Below are 23,573 nucleotides of genomic sequence, written 5' to 3'. Positions count from 1 at the left end.
GTAAACATTCCATGTCTTGCTTTTAAGATTACAACAAAAAGGACAAAGGCGAATTCCTTTATTTATTTTCAAATAAAAAGGTCCTTCGCGTATACCGCCCGGTAAAGCGTGCGATAATTCTTGTGCAAACCACAAAGCGCTCACGAAATAATGCGAGGTGAAAGTACTTTTTATTTAGAGAGTAGACTATGCTAAAAAGTTGCGCGGATTTACAGCAAACATTGAGTAATGATGGCAATATATTACATATTTGCGAATACTTGAAATTCTTTCACTGAACAAGACAATGTAAACTTAAATCTTTCTGCTTTTGTGGCCTTTAACTCAGTACTCGTTAGAAAACTAGTAAAAGTCGATATTATATTTTATGATGCTTCACTAATATATTTTAGTGTGTATTTAAGCGATTTATATATTATTTACTGATACCAAAATGAGTAGAAAACTAAACAATCGAAAAAAAACTGATATAACAACTATAAATAAAAATTGGTCATTCATGAATCGATTAAATATTCATTCGATTCATTCATTCGATTATTTCACTGTAAATATCTGAAACATTAATATATATTTCAACAATTTGAATCAACAGCGACAACCCCTCCGGCTTTACCTTTAACTAATATAACAACAATATTAACCGTAACTGTATTGCACCGCGGACTTTACCTTGCAGCACCTGGCCAATGACCCTTCAAGTATTGACATATTACTATAGTTTCTCACGTCTAGCTCCCGCCATGATTACAGCGAGCTTGGTATGCCTTTACAAACGTATGCCTTCGAAATTCCTTCGTTTATTATTTAATTAACGGCATTGAACTAATAAATAAGGACTTAACTATAAGTAATTATTTCCTGATTAAGAGAAATTTTGTTATTTTTAAAGTCAATGAAACGTTTGTAATGATTTTAATTAATCAAATATTTTTGAATTCAGAAGACATAGACGAAATTGGAACTTGAGTTTCAATTTATGAAAATGTTCCGGAATTGATCTATGTTGAAAGACCACTTCCTGTTACTCAACTATAAATGGAAACAAATATGTATTTTTTTTAAATGTTTATAATTATTCGATAATAGATGAAGTACTTACGCTGGTCGTTTCCATCGGAACGGGCCATAACAGTGCCGTTTGGGAAGACGTTGACGTACATGTGAGAGCACTGGCTGTAGAGGCGAACCGATCGAACCATCGACGGCACCGCACCGCAGATTACCACCTGGAAAATTGCATGACTTAGTTGATAATTATCATTAATACGTTTGACTGGACCTTGGAGTTATACAATAAAAATAATTCTAGAAGATTAACATTACGTAGTATTGCCGCCACAAGACTGTTTCAATTTTGGAAATATTGAATAACTTATTTGAGAACTGTGGTCACTGGTAGATTTAACTTGACATTTGTGAAATTTATAACAACCTACTTATTTCTTCTGATGGTGTCAAGGGGTTTGAGTAATTTCGCCAAGAGTATCGGTATTGCGATTTAATGGCTGAATGTAATGAAACGCTACCCGCATCATTACCGCCAATTTAAAGATATATTTAATTATATCTAAAAAAATATTAAGTTAAAATCATAAATCCGAAAATCACATTAAATTAACTGAATTGACCATCTTTTATGATTTGTTCAAATACAATTATTAAAATTAAAATATGATCTCAAAAAAAGATTATATGAAACAAAACAATTATTGTAATTAATGTCAAAACATATTCGGGTGACATAATTGTTTTCCGCTAATTTATTTTTTTTCTGTTATCTAGTATATTGACAAAATATGTTATCGTAGGACTTATTTGACCTTTCAATTCAATTACCTCTGATAAATATTTATATTTATATGACTCTAAGATAACTTCAGCTGACTACCGGTTTCGAAGTAAAATTTTTGAAAACATCACGAAAAATATGTGTTTTTTATCTTCTTAATTCAAAATTAAAGTAATGACGTTTAATAGTTTTAATTATTTATTTACACTAGTGCTCGTTATAATTTTATTTTAGTACCCAAGTGTACTTTTGGTACAGACGTGCGGCGTGAATTTTCCAATGCACACCGCATTGGAAAATTTAAATGAATTTTCTTGCTCAACAGACCTTTTTGCTGTTGCTTTAATGGCGTCTAGAATTAAGCCTATATAAATCAACATTTAAAATGAACTTGTCAACTTAATATTAATATATTAAATATTATTTTTATTCAATTAACTATGGTATAGATACACGGTTATCAAAGTTGTCTGATTAAAGGCAGATACGAAATACTAATATCGATTAATTGTATCAATATACAAACTCGACGATAAAAGGCGTGTTGCCATTTGGGATGTCATTTTGTTAATAATTCACTGAGATAAAAATAAAATATTCGAAGATCAATTAAATTTTATATTTAATGTAATATAATTTTGTAATTATTACTAGAACCAACTACTCCGCACTACAATAATGAAACAATCGATCGTTTTTATAGGTCAACCGTGCTCAGCTAATCCGTCTGACTGGGGGTTCAAATAAAATCTGTTTAGGCTATTTTAAGTTCTATTTAGTATACATTTGAGTTCTGTTCTCGTTTTTATCTGTTGTTGTTTTAAGACCATTCGGTTTCACGAATGTGGTGTCATATTCAGGTGGGAAAGCATAGGCTACCGCGTCGCGGTCACCATTCAGCCATATTGCGTTTCAAGAAGACTTTTATGAAAACAAAGTTTTAGTTTTAGGAATTTAATATCGAGTTTTCAATGTTTCTCTAGTTGACGTTAAAATGAAATCATTATTCCTGGTTTAAATGTATTTAAACATTTGTTAAGTTGATATTTTAATTTAGTTATGACTATGTATTTAAGGAATTTCAATATTAAATATAATTTTAATGACAAACCTTTATTTCAACACATTCCTTAGTAAAATATGTGTAAACCAGTGCTATAATCGTTAACACGTCAAAACACACCATATTCAAAACTAACGCCCGTATTCTGACATGAAAATAAAATGTATAATTATGTTAATCATATTTTTATCATACCTATTAACAAATTGCACTTTATCTTAAATAGTTAATAAAACACGATCTTTATACGTAACAGTCTAGTCGAGTTGATTAAAATCATAATAATTAATAATATTTACAACTGTATATAATTGAATGTGTGCTGATTTCAATTAGCAATGGTGGCAATATTACAAATATAATTGATTTGTTTTGATTAAAATTTACAAATAAACATTACACTGATAGAAAACAAATTGCAATTCCACGGTCTACTTTTAATCTCATGTTATACGTGATATTACTTGACTAAATAAAATACTATACATTTTATTAAATAATTTAAAGTAATGATTTTTTTCTCAAGTAATTCTCAAAAGCAGCATTTTTAACGCTACATGCCCATCCGTCAGAAAGAAAAGTCATGTAAAGCCGTTGACTCCCTATTTGTCTTGTCTCTGCCTGTCAGAGAAAAAGGGAGTGCAGGGATTTAGGGAACAGAGTGTGCAACTCTGACTTTAATATTCGTAGCTGGGACACAATTTTATTAGTAAGTTCTAATAATAGTGACCTATATGGCGTTCATCATGATTACAGGAGGTCACTGCGGTAAGTGTCATTGGACTTATCTCAGTCTAGCTGACAGCTTCCATTATTGACACTTGAATACGTTTCAGCCCAAACCATTGCCTATATCTGGAGCAAGTGTATTGGAAATTTTCATGAATGTTGAACATTGATATGATCATACATTATTATGTTATTATTTACTTAATATAAAACATTACGAGACCAGGGTATTTATAATGTATATTCTAATTTTTTAATTAAATACGGAATGGAATATTACTTATTGATATTCAAATTGGAAAGTACACCTACGCTAACCACTACCGACAAGGGCCCGAATAGCTACAACTTGCTAAGTTTTTTGTAACATATTTTCAAATAAAAATATATGGGTTGTATTTGTTCACATCGAAAATTACTTTTTTTAGTTTGTCGTCTTTTTGTGTGTGTTAGCTTGAACACACACAGTTAGAAAAAAAAATCTTAAATAAAACCGTATCTCCTACACTATGTTCGCCTAAATCTGAGAAATTAATATGACTTCTCTTACCCTTTTCTTTGACCCTAGTACATATTACAACATCAGCTCATAAAACTGACATTGCAAGAAATGTAAGCTACTCTTTAACCCACGAAACACCTTTAATATAAAACTAACTCGTTGAAATAATTATTGTAATATTTGATTTAAAAAAATCACTATCGTATAACTCATATAGGTATATTTCGAATCAAACTTCATGTAATTGGACACGGCGTTTATCCTTCCTGATAGAATGCAGCGATAGCCTGAAATTGAGCTAAACGTTCGTGACGTCCAGTTTCTTAGCATATTAACTCGTTATCATCAGAATACCTTATTCGAAGGATTAACTTGGCCACACACACGCCAGATAACGCGGACGTAATAATTGTTTTGAAAAGATAGTAGCGACAGACGTCTGAAGAAGTTTTACATTTTATTAAATACAAGCCAAGTCTGTGACTTTGTCTTGTAACTTGTTCCTGCAATTTTAAATAATATACTGGTCCAAATGGCAAAGTGTGAATCCGAAAAAATACAAATAAATAACTGTCCTGTTTTATTAAATAAATATTAGATTGATAATCGAAAGTTCTAAAAATTCAATTGAAAATTAATTTAGTAATCGTTTTTTTCTACAGGTTGTCATCGTCACTTCGCATATTTCGTATAATATTGAAAACTGAGTTACTGTGAACCAGCCTAACAATTCAAGGTCGTATTCTTGGGTGAGATAATTCTTACAGAAATAAAACTGTTTAAAATAATGTTAACGAAAATACGATTTTATAAAAAAGAACATGTTGTTATGCGAAAATATATTTTTTTTATGAAATGAAATAAACGTAACTAATACACATAGCCTTAACCCAGAGTATATCTTACGCTTTATTTAAAACATGTGCAATCTCCAACTTACAAGTGTACACTACATTATATTACAGTACATTAGGCTACAATACAATACGATATAATTATATAACACTTAAACATGCATACGTATTTATCCTTGATAAAAGGTCGAAGTGATTATCAATATTTACCTGTGAGATTTTCATAAATTTTTGCCTTAATTCGCAAACCTTAGATGATAGGTCCGCGAGTATTTTAACAATGGCTGGCAAACAGATCAGTTTGGTGCTAAACGATCGATCACGTCATAGGTGACAATGGAATCCGTTAAGATGGACTTGTTATGTTGGATTTTGGATTTTAGAAAGTTGAAACGTCGGAGATTGATTTTAAGCTATTCTATAATATCGTTAAATACAAGAATTAAATAAATAAACAAATCATACAATAGTAAGTTTTAGCATATTTTCAGGTTCGTTTGTAATTTTTTCCTCTATTATTGTACCTATTACTCTGCAAAATATAGTTAAAATATCCAAAAAAAAAAATAGTTTATTAATTCGGATTATATTCTATCATACTAAATTGTTAAAAAAAATCTTAAAAGTAAATTTAAATATACCTACTTAAGAATCTTCAGGCTAACGATACAAAATAATTTATCAAAAAAGAAGCAAAATTATAATAATTGAAAAATCGTCAAAACGAATATAATTTACGCATTTATAAAAGACCCAGTGGATAGAATACGGATATCAATAAAAAATAGACCTTTAAAAAAGAGACAGGCAACAGACTGGAGAAGAAATAGAAACATATAAAATACTAACAAATGACTATGAATGATTCTTTATTAAAATAATTATATATTTCATTTCATAATTCTTTAATAAAAAGAAAAAAATATGTCTAGTGACTATGAAAAGGAATTATTTATTTATATCTACATTACAGTTATTTTTCCGACTCTAGTGACATAGATGTAATATTTGGATAGCGAATAAGTAAAAATACCTTGTGTCGACTGGGACAAACATATTATTAAGGTTACTTAAGCTCTTAGGCATAACAAGGTTGTTTATCTCAAACATCGGTGTCATGTTGTTGGGAAAAACGAGAATATAATATCGTTTAGAATTCGATTTCTTGGAATTTTCGTTAAAATATATTTATAAATATTTAGCGCCGGCGCCAATGACTCTTAGCCTTATCCGATTTCCCTAAATCTGCTGAATATATTCGATATATTTTATAAACGACACTTTGGTATTTTGTAATAAAAACATGTGACAGTAATCCGAGTTATTCGATAAATATAAAAATCATTTATATTTTTTTATATATTAATACCATATACAGTTGTTCATTTTTAACAAAATATCTGTCTATATAACAACTGCTACAAAAAATTACCTATGCTATTTTTGGTAAAGGAAAAAATATATCATAAGAATATAAACCATTCCTTTGAAGCTCGAGTTTTTGTATAAGTATATGACCTATATATAATATCTACTAATATTTTCTTATAGATTTTACTAAATAGATTTTATAGGTCTATATAAATATTTCGATATTCAGATTTTCTTCTTGAATGAGGATATACCAAACTATATTACTCTACAATCTCAAAAACACAACGTATGCTTATTATTCAGTATTAAAATATGTTGACGTAGAAATGACGTCAAATATTTCATTCAATTTATCAACCGAGTACATTAGTTTAGTTCTAATTTTTTTAAAGCACGTACTAGTATTTAAATTTTCGTGTTGTTGCGTTAAACAAGAACAAAATTATTCTTCGATTTATTTTAAAAAAAAAAACTGTTATAACGCTTATAAATTTAAAATGTAGGAAAGTATAATAGTTGTTTATACATTAAAATAATATATAATTAAGGTACGTAGCATGTCGTGGTTCCTGAAAGTAAATTTCTTCATCGAGCGTGGAAATGAGGCACAATCATCGCAAATGATAGGCGATCGCTAAAGACTAGTGATATTCTATGTATTAACATAAGTAACACTTATTTGCGTTGACTTGCACTATATATACGCGAAATTGTGGTGTCATTAAAAAACTATTTAAATGTATGCATACTGTTTTCATAAATCGAAATGATTACAATTTCTATTAATGTAAAAATGAATGAATGATCGCAATCTTTAATCGATGACGTAAACCTTCGATAGTTTTCGCGTCACTACGAATTCCAAGTCAACACACGTCTGCAAATCGAAACATACAGTGTAATGAAACACGTTAATACGATAAAAAGGGCTTTTGCCGCTATTGACGTTAGTGTTATTATTTAACCACCTGGAATTTGCCTTGATGTAATCATATTATTCCGCGTGCTCATGATTTTTTCAGTAGCCTCTTATAATTTGATTTATTTTCGTCTTCGAAGTCAAAATAAAACTAAAATAATGCAATACAACGCTATAATATTTAAGAAAAAAATATGATGCACTCTGCGGCTTCGCGCGGGTTGTGTCGACTAGGCAGACGTTTTCCTATTAAACTTGGCTAATGCGAATAAAATGATAGTCGCAATTGAAATTACTAATCCTTTTATACCGGTTAAGTGACCTTTTTTACTTGTTACGTAAATTGTTTTATTAAGATCTTGCGATATCGTCAGTCGTATACACGGTACGGAATTACTGTTTGCCATAGTACTATATATTTATAAAAGTTATATAGAAAAAGTAAAATGCCTGTCAGGCAAATGTAGAATATATTATACTGTTGTTAATGACCGAATTCAACAGTTATATGAACACAGGTTTATAGGCTAGGTTACCTCTCAATTTCTTCTTTAACGTCAGACATTAAACAAAACTGGCTTAGTTACAAATCCTTTTTAAGCTTCCACAGTATCTCATACTTATACATTCTTATGGTACTTTCTTTACGGCTAATTTATAAATAATTTCCCGAAAATAAAAAACAAATGAAAATATTTAAATTGAATAGAAAATTTTGATAGTGGTGATTGAATCTAGTTGTTTTGACATATTGGAATTAGCGAAAAAATATTTTTTTATCATTTATGGATATATGATTAGAATATATATAATTATGATAAAAATTAAAAAACATCCGATAATATACGTATTCTTCGTATTCTGAAATAAAACCAATAAATCAAAATTATCAAAATAAGACTAAGAATTTTCATTAGAATATTTTTGAAACAATTAATTTAATTTATAAAAAAAAATCATTAGTTAATCTAAAAAAAAATCGTTAACCAAAAACATTTATTAATTTCATAGTCAAGAGTATCGTATTTTTACTTGAAAATGTATTATATATTATTTTATAAAAATGTCCTGATTTCTACACTAATTTCTATTCGTATGGATATAATAAATAATAAGAACTTACCATCAGGAGGCACAATATCTTTGCAGAGACGGCAAGCTGTGGTAACCTGAAATAAATTGTTAACATTAATATTTACTTTAAAATAAACTAAATTAATAACTATATTTAACTGTGAATTTTTTCCTTAAAATTAAGAGGAGGGCATATATTTCCTCATGTGACAAGAAAATAATTTAATTTATAGCGTGTTTAAGTTCATCTCAGCGTAGAATGATTTTGGTCATAACGTTTTTTATATAAGGCTGTCGCACTGAAAAAAAGCTGTATATTGTCGCGGGCGAAGTCGTATCAATTTCTATACATAATTCTAATCGGCTTTCAGAAATCTATCAAAATTGATATAACACTACTTATAAAATTTCAACAACAGGAAATACTTTTGACGTATTCTTTATATTTATTACTTACAGGTTTCAATGAACACATATTTATATCTGTCACTCATCATTAATTTGACATTCGAAAGAAGAGATCAAGTCATAGTTAATCGTCCCTAAATCATTTGTATGTCACTTTAAGGTAAGCCATGAATTTATCAACTATGTTGAAATAGCATTACGTAAATAAAAATAGTTAATAGGCAAGGAATTCTGAAATTCAACATTTCAATTGATAATATGTATAACTATTTATAAAAGTTAAGAGCTATAGCGTGAATGTATTTGAAGTTCTCAGACGTAACTTTGTAGAATTTAACCTTTAAAATTCACCCTCGTTAGCTTTACGACTATGTCGAGGCAATTCGATTAAAGTCTTTGCGCAGGGGTAAACTGCTTTCTATGTAAGGTTTATTTAATTAAATAGGGGAAGGAAAATAATAGCGAATCACAACATAATTTCATTTTGCATATCAATCATAATGTTTAATGAATGATATTCAAATATTTATTACATATTTATTTCTTAAGTGATAAATAAATATATACGACCTCATACGTCAATATCTTCGAGTGTCACGGTCGAGTGTCACGATTTATAATCGATTACGTTAATTATTAAGATATTTGGAAGTATTTAGTAAATTAATTAGTCACAAATTACAAACCTTTTTTTTGTACCATAACTCGAAAACTATATATTTAATAATAACGTTATGCCAAATTTAATTTAAATATTAGGTTATATACATGTCCTATATAAGTATGAATAATATATAGATGTGTAGTATATTATATTGCATAATATTTTCAAGTACATAAAACAGGATCACTATTTTATGTTGCTACGCAAACCAATCGTGGTTTAAAGAGAGCCTTTATCACTCGTCACGCAAAGGAAAGTAATTCATAATATAAAACTATTAAACGTCATCTGATTTTTAATTACTTTAAATCAAGATAAATGTTACAATTGAATATACAATTCAATATAAGGAGTACATATTACGACATTTTTTGTTAAATCTTAAATTCTCTTCTCATATACAAAACAATATTGCTCGTTACTTTTGAATAATATTATTTATAATAAATTATTTTGAAGTATTAAACACGGATTTTCGTTTGAAACTTCTTGCGATGAAAGTTAATTTTTGTAAAAACGAATTTATACATCTTTTACGTAATACATGAATATTTTAAATGATACCGTAAGGGTTTTTAATTATTTTTATACATGATAAGTTTGTAAACAAAAAATCTATTTTTATTACTTAGCTTGAGTGTCACTGATAATAATTGAACTGATCAAACAAGGAATGTTATACCATTATTTAATAGAAAAGCCCGGTGAAGAACAGACTAATTAAACATGGAGGTATATTTATTGTCGATTTAATATTCTTGTTTTACGATGTGTCTACAAACTCAACTGCTTTTCAAATTGTATTCGATGTTCTTAACGAATCAGTCTTCCTATTGAATATCTCATACATTTTTTTATCTTAAAATGAATACCTACGTAAAAATAATTTAATAAATAAACTTTATTAAATTTAAATACGAAATTAATAATGTGCAACAATTAAATTGATATAAAAATGTCACCTCTTTGATACTCTTGTATTGCTATGGGTATAATAAATTATCGATAACTATTATTTTTAGAAATATTTTTTTACAAAAAAAAAAATATTTTTTTATATAAATATTTTAAATCAGTTTTATCGAAAACCACAACACTAGTACATAAATAAAATATCTTTATATACGTTTTATTTGTGCTAGTGAGATTTTTTTTATTAGTATATATATATATATATTATAATATAGTGAGATTTCTTTGATATTTACCTTTTGTGTTTATAGCATAATTCTACGTTCAAATAACGTTACGTATAAATTTTATAAAATAACGATGAACAAATGGTTATTTTATGCGCTATTGGTGCATTTTATGCGATTCAATGAGATAAAGAGAGCGGTTGATAAATTAATTTGCATATAAAACTTCGGAGAGAATTCTACGCTATTTTTTAAACATTCTATGAGCATGAGTATTTTTAATCCGCATCGTGATTATAGGGATATTAAAATTTACCTCTAATACGTAATTATAGTACTGAATACTCGTATGAGCCGTACCATATACTATATAGGTACCTACGTCTGTAAACCATATTTACGTCGGCAACGCCTAGACGAGCATAAAGCAAATATTACAAAGCAATCTTGAAATATGGACTCTGCAGTTGTTCAAAGTTCTTATTAATATCTTCTAGAAGTATTTATAATATAATATATATTATCAAAATTATTATTTATGTGAAAATGGATTTGTTTGTTTGTTACGTATTAACCAGACAACCGATCATCGTGAAATTTTGCATACTCGGTGTCAGCGTCGATAAGGATATATAACCTACCACCAGAAAACCAGCAATAATTATTTCCAAGGCAAGTCCCAAATCTATGGAGTAAGTGCAAGGTTATGTTAACGATGGTATACGAGTACGTTGATAAATAATAACAGTTACAGTAAAACAGGAATGCTTTGTATTGTTGTGGGTCGGAGAATAGTGAGTTGGCTACGATTTCAAGAATCCGGGATAGTAACTTATGTCTTTTGATTTGTAGGTTATGAATGCCAAGGAAAGGCAGAGTTTTCGCTATAATAATGTAAGTTTAACTCCAGTAGGTTGTTGTGGTACTTATGGTAAATATAATTAAAAATGATTGTTTCATATTAGGTAGTATTTTATCTGTGAATAAAATTATATGAGCTCGTAAATGTTCTGCTGTTAAAGCCCTACAATCCTTTTAAGGAATAGTGTTGGAGCATATAACGCCATATTTCACCAATGCGAGTTGGTGGATTCAAATTTGATAATCTATCCACCGAACCATTGTTCTATAAGTATATGATCATGATAGTCTAATAATATTTTAAGATTTATCATATTTTATTTTAATAAATAAAGTTGTATCAAATCTAATTCATTATCACGAATATTTTTTTACAAATAGATTTAAATCTAATAAATAGATAAGTAAGTTTTATCAATATCTATTCTATTCTATTGTATTTCTTATTTATATGTTTTTTATTTGTTTCAAATCGTAGGTAATGTAGTCATTACATAATGTTCATTAGTTGTACATATCTAGGATTAAATTACACAAATCTGTGTAATTTAATAAACAAATTCATTTATTTCTTTAATAGTAATCATTTTAATAAATATAAATATAATCCTCTTTATTTTATGTCACTATTTATGTCACTTCACCTCCCCGATTCACACGGATACTTCACTCAGGCTCTATAAAGAACGTTTTTATTATTAAAGGATAAATACACAAAAAAGAAACCTTGATTTTTTGACTTAGGAATATTTTCGGACATACGCGTACGCACCAAATTCTTATCACGATCGTATAATGGTTTAGAAACGTATAGATACAGACAAACATTTATTTTTACTTGTATAGATGAATATAGTTCTACATAAGTCATACGCTATTAATACTAGTAGCTCACTAACTGTTACCTGGACCACATAAATACGAAACTATCCGAGGACAACCACCACGCTCTTCTGAGGATTAGAGCAATGAACATATGCACATTACCAAGATTCCCAGCCATCCACTGGGCTGTGTTACGCGCGTTATATTTCAGACATACATAACGTTAATATAAATATTTAAATTGCCTGCAAGGTGGCACTTCATTGTGTTTGTAAAGTCAAGAACCCTTTATTTACAAGAGAAAATGGAAGTGTAATTACTAGGATGGTCCTTGTCGTATGTTAATACGTACACGCTTTTAATATACATTAATAGTGTTGATTATTTTAATACAACTCTATCATTATATTGTAAAACTTTAATAACGTCTCCTGGACATATAACGCAAATATAACATGGAAAATATTGTTCTTACGTTAATGATTGCAGTTTGAATTCTTAGCATGATTCTTGTGCTAGAAGACTTTATAAATTTACTTTGGACTTAAGATATTTATTTTATTTTATAGTAATTAGCTACTCTTCCCGACTTCGTATGGATTAAAATTGATAGATTGGTATCGAGCGATATTCAAATCCGCTAATACTATAATTCCCAAGTACCTTTTCTTAAGGATTAATCAAATATTTTTATCAACAAAATTTTTTTTTATTAATTTTAATTACGTTTATGATATAATAAATTAACATCCGTTAAACGTCCCACTGGCTCCTTCTCCGTTTGAAAAGAAGCTTATCATTTGTTATTTATATTAATTAAAAGAACATTTTTTTTTCTGCTAACTAGTGGAAGCGTTAGTACAAATCAGTCATATAATAGTATTAGCAGTGCTCGCTTGAAAAACGCCTGGACTGATATTTTCTCTCCAACTACGTTGACATAAGAATACAGATATGTTATTATAGCCTTTATCAATTCTAAAATTATAAGAAGACGTAATATAAAAGTTCCATATAAACTTATATTCCTCACAATATAATTGCGATACTGTTGTACTACTGTTAATGTTGCAGAACTAAATTGTGGTAGATTGCTACTTTAATAAGGATTGGCGGACATATCTTTTTTTTTACTAACACCAGAAGGCGATATTTTCATTCCACCGAGCACAGAGTGAATTGTAAATATAAGGGCACTTGAAAAACTCAGCGGTGCTCGCCAGGATATTAACCCACGACCTTCGGTTCGTGTACGGCACATGTTACAACTTTGTTATTTCGACAAGATTACGTACAATAAAAAAAAGATATGTAATCCAACAAAAATAGAATCGTTACAATAATATATGTGTTTTTTGGCATGCGATCAGAATAATTTCAAATACCGATTTGAGTTTAATGATACTTTATGAAACGTGTACAAAGTTGAATGAGTTTTATTCATTTTCTTCCTCTAAAATATATACTAGAGAACATTCACTGAACCCAAAATACAGAGAAATGAAAAAAAATGTCGCATAATAAATATTAAATTAACCTCTTCTTCCGAAAGTTCCATGGAAAGAAAACCCCTTTGAATTCGATATCATCACAATAGCTAGAAGGCGGTAATAAAGAAAGGCTTCTGATATAAAATAACATTTAAGTATCAATTTCTAATACAATACCAACAGTACAATTTCCTTGTAAGTAACCGCATGTATCGGTCAATCGTAATGCGATAGTAAGGGTTTCACATCCTGTAGGTTTCCTAGAAGAAAACCGATTTAAGGCTGACATACATTTTATAATAATACCGTCTGGTGTGGTGCCACACAAGACATACAACACATACCTTACGCTTCAACCATGCCAGGTTCGTTCGTATAGTGTTTACGTCACATTCTTAATAGTCTTGCAATTATCGAGCACTACTAGGTGTAGTACATACCACAGATTAAAAATCACCAAGAATATTAATAAAATAAAAATAAAACAATATTTAATTAATTAATTAATATAACACGCGACAACAGTGACATATCAATTGGTATAAAAAAATAACATAAAAACGAATTCAAAAGTGATACGAAATAAAATAATTTAATCACTTAATATATACATAAAACTAAGAATTGATTATAAGGGAAAGAAAGTCGGAAAATAAACAATGTATTTATTATGTAAATACGTTCATCTTTAAAATAGAAATATTCCATATATAACTTATTAGCATGTCGCTAAATAACACTTATAAACTAATAGTACTCAAAAGATAATAGTTATTATTATACAATTATTTCCTAATTTAAGTGTTTATTTATTATATACAACTATCTATTTACATAACATAAAACATATACGGAATGCTACGTACGTAACTAATAATTTCTTTTCATTCATGTTCAGAAAACCTTACTATGAATATAATCTACTCGAGATTAACGCGTCCGATAACAAACGACGGAAATGAAAATATTTCATGATGATATAAAAAGAAAATTAAAATTTTAACTCGCACTTACATAGCCGAACTTTGCCGTCATGTTTTGTCCCGTTGTATATTATGTTGAACATACATCTAACTGAATTACACTGACGATTTTCCTTTAGTCAAACTGAACAATCCACTTTTATGTAATAATTAAACACACGTCGCATTCAATAGCAAAACACTCAAAATACCATATTTACACGCTTTAATAAGCGTTATTTCAAACAATAGCCTTTGTAATCACTAAAAAAAAACTAAAGAAAACGCTGAACGCAACTGAAGGGAAACACCGCAATGTTCCACAACACTTTCATATTTTTCCCGAATAGGCGTACGCGGTTTTTTAACGCTACACGTTACGCTCGTCTGACGCCTTTGACGGTCGACGCGTCTTTGACTAATAGGGGAGGTATTTTTTTATTTTTTTTTATGTTATGTACGCTTAGATATTTTCACGCGCGTATTTATGATTATAAGGCTTCAGCGCTGACGGGTAACATGCGCGCTGCGCGGCGGGCGGCCAACGACTACGAGATAAAAACGTCGCTTGATTATAAACTTATAAGCTAAACTTTTTTATTTGTGTGCGTGCGTTCGAGATGTGTGTACTTGAGACTTTTGTCGGTGACCTTACAAAGTTTTCTCTGACTTTTTCTTGTAGAAAATTTTACTTTTAACACACGATAGATTTTAAAAAAAGTACGGAAAAAGTAAATCAGTAGTAAACATTTTAATAATAATAATAATTAATATAAAAATATCATTAATGTTTTTTTTTAAATATTTGTATGTCTATGAAACATTCTAAGAATGAAAAACAAACAAAGGTGAAGTTCTTTACGGTCACAAAATACGATACATGCACCTGAGTGCTTGAGTGGACGTAATCTCTGTCCGGCTTTATCAAAATGGGCCAATGCGCGTACCTACTCGTACTTCAATCCTTTTTATTTCGCTGAGAAATCCTTCACCCGCACGATAACACCGTTTTGTTTTAAATAAATTACCTTTTTATACACTGTGTAAGGCGATTGCACTGTGGCTACAGAGCAATGTAAAGTTAAAAAAAAACGAAGAACAATGACTATTAATTTCGCGAAATTAAAAGCCATGGCAGAGGATTTATTTTAATCTAATGTTACAAAATAATCTTATCGCTCTTTGTTAGATCTTCTCTTATTCATATATATGAAAGATTAAAAGATTTTTTCTAAAGTTTTTTTTTTATAGAAAAAGGTTTGTCATTTATAATAAGAATACAATATAAATACATTAGTCGAGTAAAATAAAAAATGCAATCTTTAAAGAACTATAAAAAAAGATATTGTTATATTTATATATATAAAGATAAAATTTGGTAAGCTTGTACTTAAGTGTAGCTTATTGGGACCCAATTATTTATAAAGTAAATATTGCGTGTCTAGCCGTCAGTTTGTTCAGTTGCAAACCCACGCTTTATTACATAACTTTTACAACCATAATCAAAATAAACATAGTGTCCGTATATGTTTATATGAATCAAAAATCAGGTTTCCTAATAAAATTCAAGCCAAGAAAAATATTTGACGGTCATTGTTACTATTCTAGGCCGTCACTATATATTAAACAAAAAAAAACATTATTCATAGAATTTTTGACAATGAGGAAATAAAACTAACAATATAACGTCAATGGTATTATATTATAATGAAACGTTTTATGGAAAATTTAATGCATAGTTTTTCATAGTGTAAAAAACGAAAAGTAACGATAAACTCCCCACTGCTGGGCTATGGAACAATCTCCTTTTGAGGTGATGATTAGCAGATCCGATTGTGACAGATTGTCAGCCGATACATTTTATTTATGACATCGGTAGACGGACTGAACTGAAATGAACCAACTGATGGTCAATGGTCACCACCGCACACACATTGGCACTGTATGAAATTTTAATCATTTCATATATAACCAATGCCCCACAAACCTTGGGAACTGAGATGTTATGTCCGTTGTGCTTGTAGTTAAGCTGGGTAACTCACCCGAACACTACATATTTTATGAGTTGGTGGTGCCTACCCAAACGCCTTGCACAAAGCCCTACCACAAAGTGAAATGTCGGTTTCCTCATCGTGTTTTCTTATTATTCCTTATTACTGCCGAGCATTAAATAAATTATAAACACAAATTAACCACTACAAACCCGCGATCTTAAGTTTATATTCTCGTGTTCGAATCACTGCGCATTCACGGCCCTTACATTGTGTGTTATGAAGAAATTTAGTAGTTTGTATGTATTAAAATTTTGCAACAATGACGAAACATTTATTGGACATCATCATTACAATAGTTGTATGACTCCAATTATAGGCATAGTGACATATTGTGACAACTTTCCAATATTTCACAATTGTCACTAATTTGTTAAATGTCCCTGAGTTTTCGATTGTCAAATAATATTAATTTTTAGTTTTTTTATTTATTTTTTATTTAATTTAGATTTACTCAGATTTACTTCTTTGTAAATGTATTATAAACTGTGACTATAATAAATCTCGCACTCAGAGGTGATATATCGTGATGATCTACCAAATGTGTTTCCACCAAACCGAATAGTTTTTGGAGCGGCCTGTATAAAATAAGTTCCAAACCATCGCTTCTTAAATAATGTCTTTTTTTTTAAATAAAAATAGGTAAAAAATTTAAAATTATATGTATTTGAATATGTTTTACAAATTAATTTTTCACGTTAAAAGTTATATATAGTCAAGAGTGATACTGTCACATCCGCAAACTTTCTTGTCGGGGGCGTGTATAGTGTTTTAAGAGATATTTCACCAACACTCTATTATACAACTTCCGACTCACAGTAACTTGCATGTTTTAACAAATACCAATTAGACGGATAATTGCTTTGAAAACAGTTTAACCATTAGGTTGTATACGAAGTTTTATTTGCGCATGCTGTTGGCGCGCTTGTTATATTAAGTTTTTTTAGATATGTCATCATTGCTTTGTCATTGATTTTGTTGCTTTAATAATGTTTATAGAAAACAAAGATTCGTTTCGATAAGTTATTTGTATATTTTTACACAAATAATTTAAATTACACACGACCCAGTCGAAATGTTAAATTGTGATTTGTGTATTTATTTAACTTTACGTATTAAGTACTAGTGAAATTAAAATAAAACGATCTTTTTTGGGATTATGGTTTGAGGTTTTTGCCATTTAAATATTCTCATAAGAAAATATTTATAACATATACTACAAGTATTAAAAGCCCAAAAAGATCATAATTAATGCTACTATAAATTACTAAGTAAATTCAAGGGACTTAAAAACATCATTTAACATTACATACACATACAAACAATTTTATTCATAGTCTACATTCAATCGATTCTAACTAAACGAAATTGACACTTCCTCGTTCCGGAGTCGTTGACACGTTTTTTAGTTCTTCCTCGTTTAGTCTGTGGTTAAATGTTTTTTAAAAAGGTTGATTTAAACATTACCTTGACCTCTTTAGTACTGACACTCGATCGCGGGGCCTTTTATTTAACATATTGTTTTTTCTTTATTTGCTGTAAACAGCTGTATCGATTATGTACAGAGTGGTATGGTCATTACAGAAAATTATGATATGAATAAAGCCATATTATTTCTGATAGTGCAACAAAATGAATTGAATGAATGGTAATGTATGTTTTTTCTCGGTCGTTAACCTGTAATAAAGCGCTCAATAATATGAATATTTGATTGCTTTGTACTAACGCATAGTTATTAAGATCCTGTAATTTACATCGACCTTATAATTTTTCTATATCATGTTTATTTCTATAGCTAGTATATTAGCAAGTCAAATCGTGACTTTTCTTGCAAAAATGTATTCAGACATCACATCAGAATTGATGATAAAATAATGGACATTTTCCTCCCCTGATGGGTACCACATAGACCAATCTATTACGTACAGATTTATCTATGATTAACTTTACTTGTTCCACACAGTAATAATATGTGAAAAGATTTTAGACGTATTCCTACAACTCGTATAGCATTCAAATATAATAGCATACCAAAGTAATGAGCAAAGAATAAAAGAAGAATGGATACGTAGCCGAACGCTCAAAAGAGTAAGTGCTCACCTTTACTTACAACATTAATAAAAGGAGTCTTCAACACTGACGTCTTATTCCAGGTTTATTGCCTACAACAAAGTCTTAAGAACATTCAACAATTCTGATAATTTATGCTCACACGTTAAAAGACAACATAAAATACACTCACTTGAAAATGTTTAGATTTAAAAGAGCGAATTAAAAGGAAATCGCATCGTATATAACATTAACGTTTATGATTGCATGATTATGTAAACTCCTTAGTTTGTAAAGTATTTTTTTCTATTGATGAACTGAATTAAAATTAAACATGCTGTTCTTCTTCTAAGAAATTATACTATAAATGGTTAATATCGTAACGGTTTACGGACTGCCTAGCGTTAGAAAAGTCGCAGGTTCGATTCTGATACCTTGAGCTATTGCTTTTACATACCTAGGACAAGCTATGAAGGGATAAATAGGATGCTAAGTCATCAATAATATATTAGTTTTAAGTAAAATATTTCAATTAAGATGTTTTAACTATAAAATTACTTTATTAAATAGTATTTAAAATTTTACTAGTGATAATTTAATTTTTGTGAAACTAATTTTTAACCAGTAAGTCGTAAAATAAGTTCACAAATTTAAATAATATTAATATTTATTAGCTATATATATCGTCAGAAAAAGATACGTACTATATCTGTTAGTTACATGTATGAGTAGTGGAATTTCATAGCACATATAAAAGCACTTAGCATTCTATGATAATGAAATTAATATAATCAAATACATAAATAATACTAATCATAATTGAATATTTTACATCAATTTATTATTATGTCATATTGTTCGATATTGATATTTTAAAGTAATTTGTTCCTGCGCTCAACGAATCTGGAATGTAAGAAGTATAAAAATAATACCTACAAAAATAAATATTTCATTCAAAATCAAGTTTTTCTTTAAAGTGAAGTATAGCTATAACAAATTATTGAGGACACACTAATAACAATATACGGAAATACGTTATCTTCAATAACATTGCAATATTAATGAAATAATGACGCAATCATATGATTGATTTGATCACGCCTATCCTAGCTCAGGTCAAGATCGTCAAACGTCTTAAATCCTAATCATTTCTACTTTCAATTTTATATCTTTGAATTAAATACTATTTTCTATTATCACATTGTGTCACACGTGTTCAGTTATATAAGACATACTTAACAATATGATGTCAAAACGATATTTTCGTAAACAAATTTTGAATAAATAAAATATCTGTAAACTTTATGTCGAAATACATGAAATGCAATTTTAATTAAATTGACTTACTCAGATTTGAATATGGACTCTATCAAAAAAACTTTTAATTTAAAATCAAAATCAAAATATACTTTATTCAAGTAGACTTTTACAAGCACTTTTGAATTGTCATTTAACAAACTATATTAAGTAAGGTTACTACCGGTTTGGAATGTAGATTCTACCGAGAAGAACCGGCAAGAAACTCAGTAGTTATTATTTTTCAACTTCTAAAAATACAGTCATGTTAGTTGAATACAATTATATATGTAAAATATAAATAAATATCGGACAACATCACATACATTACTCTGATCCCAATGTAAGTAGCTAAAGCACTTGTGTTATGGAAAATCAGAAGTAACGACGGTACCACAAACACCCAGACCCGAGGCAACATAGAAAACCAATGAACTTTTTCTACATCGACTCGGCCGGGAATCGAACCCGGGACCTCGGAGTGGCGTACCCATGAAAACCGGTGTACACACTACTCGACCACGGAGGTCGTCAAATGTATGTATGTTATATATCCTGCCTGGAAGTCAACGACGTAAAAAGAGTTTAAGGTGAATAAACGTCTGTATAAATGTCAGTGTTTTAAATAAGGTGGATAAGTCACATCCTGTAAAATCCACGTCAAATACCACCAGTATTATACAGGGTTATTGGTAATTCGACGTATTCCCGTTAGGAGGTAATAGGGGTGACTATTTGCGACAATTTAAACCCCCATATGCATGATGCAAAAGTGAACCATTTTTGAGTTATCACGTTTTTTAGATTTTTTCAAAATAAGTCAAAATTGCAACTTCAAAAATTTATTAAAATAAAAGTTTCGATTAAAATCTACTTTTTTCTTCTGGTTTATAAAAACGATTAAACACTGGATATTTCTCAATATTTAAACAATAATTATCGGTCCAAATTTAAAAATCCGAGACGGAAAACGATATTATTTCAATATCTTTTTTTTTATTTTTTTTCCCTCATATATGCCTAAAAAACAAAAAAAATCTAGTTTTTATACATTTTCGGAAAGCTAATTAAACGATTATGTTTTTAAAATAATCTGCAGAACAAGTTTCATAATGTTTTTTTTTGTTTTTCAGGAAAATTTGAGGGAAAAAAATAAAAAAAATATTGAAACAATATCGTTTATATATATAATATGGCTGAATAATCATTAAGGAAAATTATATTTATGGATCATATTCAAAATCATAATATAAGATTATTCCTTACGGTCTTTGCGCTTCTTCGAATTTCGTACAATTGTATCAAGGATAAGATTTTGTCATATACTACCTACGATGATATGAAGTCACTGTTCTCAGAAACAATTTATTATAGGATATCAGATAATAATTATAATCAACCTCATTGTTCGTAACTTACTAAATTTATGAATAGTTATCATACATTTCTAGGAAAAGTGTTATAATATTGCAATAAGAGGCGACGCGAAACGCCATCGTTTCGCGTCGCCTCTTATTGCCGTGTATTGTTGACGTGATATTACCATTACATGTGAGAATTTGAGTCTTGACTAAGGTCACGGATTCCAATATTGACAAGGTAAATGTTTTAGACTCTCCGTTATGTGTTCTGCTGATCTTAAGATTTTGGTTGATTAAAATCAAAACTATTTTTTTAACTGAACTGTACTCTGTGAAATGTATCCTATTAACTATGCACCTCTCACCGTGGGATAGACTATGTTATGTCCATATAATTACACTGGCTCACTGAACCTTCAAACGTGACGTAGTGATTTCATTAGTAGTTAATAATTGAAAGCAGACCTTAAGTTCAATTTAGCAAGGAATTCTTACTACCATTGAATTTGGTCATAATTTGAAAAATAGTTACTTTTTTTCTGATTTGTATAAATTATTCCGGTATATTAATAGAGTTCCTGGGCACCGGCGAGTCCCACATACCCTCCACTTCACGAGGTAAAACGCGTAAAGCGTTTTTCCAGCGATAGAAAAGGTACCACTCATCAGATATCTTACCGCCAAACAGATATACATAGTATTATTGTGTTCTGGTTTGATTTCTGGTTCTGGTAAGCCAGTGTAACTACAGGCACAAAAGACATAAAATCTTAGCTCACAAATTTGGTGGTGCATTGGCGAAGAAAGGAATGATTAATTTTACTTCCAGCCTCAATGTCTTTGGGTGGTAGTTACTTGTCCTTCCGCATACCTATATCACAAGCTACATTTTTCAAAAATAATCAATTTTTTAGACTTTCTACGCATGATTATAGGTAAAATAAATATGTCTGTTACTCGTAATATATACATGAAAGTCATTCAACTCCATCTGGTCCACATTTGCTTAGCCTTGACTAGCCGTTATGATAACGTTACCCACTTAGGTCTTGAAAATACAATCAGATGTCACACTTATTGCCTAATGCAACTCACTCGAACTTAACAGCTGAAATCAATAACCTTGAAAACTGTTTATACCTAAATATTTAGTAATGACTTCAATATTTTTTCAAAATTTATTGCACACAAACTCTTTACATACACCATACACATCATCAGTACGAAGAATATACAGCGGGTTCAAATCGTGCAATGGTTCTTATGAAGTTGATAGATTATTGAATTAGTTAATTTCTAAGCATCCTGCAAAGCGGATCGATTTTATATTTTTTTAATAATTAAAAAATATATTGTTAAAAGTATTGGTTTAAAAATTTCAAAATAAATGAATTTAAATAGCGTAGAACGTAAAGCAATGTATGTCTATAGTGACGCATACGTCAACAAGACCTACAAACTGCTGTACCCAACCCGATCCAAACCGTTAGCTCTTGAATAGACGATTTCCACTTCAAATATCTGCATCGAAGTAACAACACTAGAAGTGTAAAGATTTTTTTAATCTATTTTACTGGAATGTATATTCGGTACAACAAGTACCAATATCTATTCCATAAACAGATACACACGATGTGCGAGTCTGTTTTAAAAATAGTTTTATATATTATTTAAATGAAAATTACTTTGAATATTTTATGAAAAAAACATTTAAGTCAGAGAACAGTTGAGGTCGGGCAAAGTAATCAATATAGTTTTAGTAAATTTTCTACACGAAAACTGTCGAAATATCAAAATGATTCTCCAAATAAAGTTATTTTCTTCGAAAAATAGCTCCTAAGTCACATAAATAATATATTTCAAGTAAATTGTATTTGCCAAACTTAAATATCCCAACAATATCCCAAGTATAAATCAATGTAACTAATTACTACCTATCATAGAAATATTTATAAGAATGTTAAAAATATAAATCCCTAAAACGATTCCATTCACTTACGAATATTACGGGCTTGGCGAAAGTAAAACAGTAAGTGAAAATAGTCGTAACTGAATGTTCCCTCGGATTATCTGACATTGTATAAGTGCTAAAACTAGATACATTAGTAAATCCGGCATCCCGACGCTTGTGTCTGTTTGTACGAACAATTACATATACGA

At 29.5% G+C, this 23,573-nt stretch overlaps 1 protein-coding gene across 4 annotated transcripts in view; it reads right to left on the bottom strand.

Annotated features, from left to right (window-relative positions):
• Window positions 1–23,573, bottom strand: part of LOC113402585 (uncharacterized) — an 88,233-nt gene that overhangs the window by 16,195 nt on the left and 48,465 nt on the right. For 3 of the 4 annotated variants that reach the window (XM_026642877.2, XM_026642879.2, XM_026642878.2), the window contains exons 3-4: window positions 8,357–8,402; window positions 1,103–1,229 (exon numbers count right to left, since the gene is read on the bottom strand). In XM_026642877.2, coding sequence (XP_026498662.2) covers window positions 1,103–1,229; window positions 8,357–8,402 — 173 coding nt within the window. Of the gene's footprint in view, window positions 1–1,102; window positions 1,230–8,356; window positions 8,403–14,708; window positions 15,193–23,573 lie in introns of those variants that run through there. The other variant, XM_026642880.2, reaches the window with a different exon arrangement.

Source organism: Vanessa tameamea, chromosome 11 (assembly GCF_037043105.1).
Source record: "Vanessa tameamea isolate UH-Manoa-2023 chromosome 11, ilVanTame1 primary haplotype, whole genome shotgun sequence".
In the NCBI taxonomy this organism is placed as follows: domain Eukaryota; kingdom Metazoa; phylum Arthropoda; class Insecta; order Lepidoptera; family Nymphalidae; genus Vanessa; species Vanessa tameamea.
The sequence above is the reverse complement of the archived record's forward strand: the minus strand, read 5'-3'. Positions and strand labels throughout refer to the sequence as shown.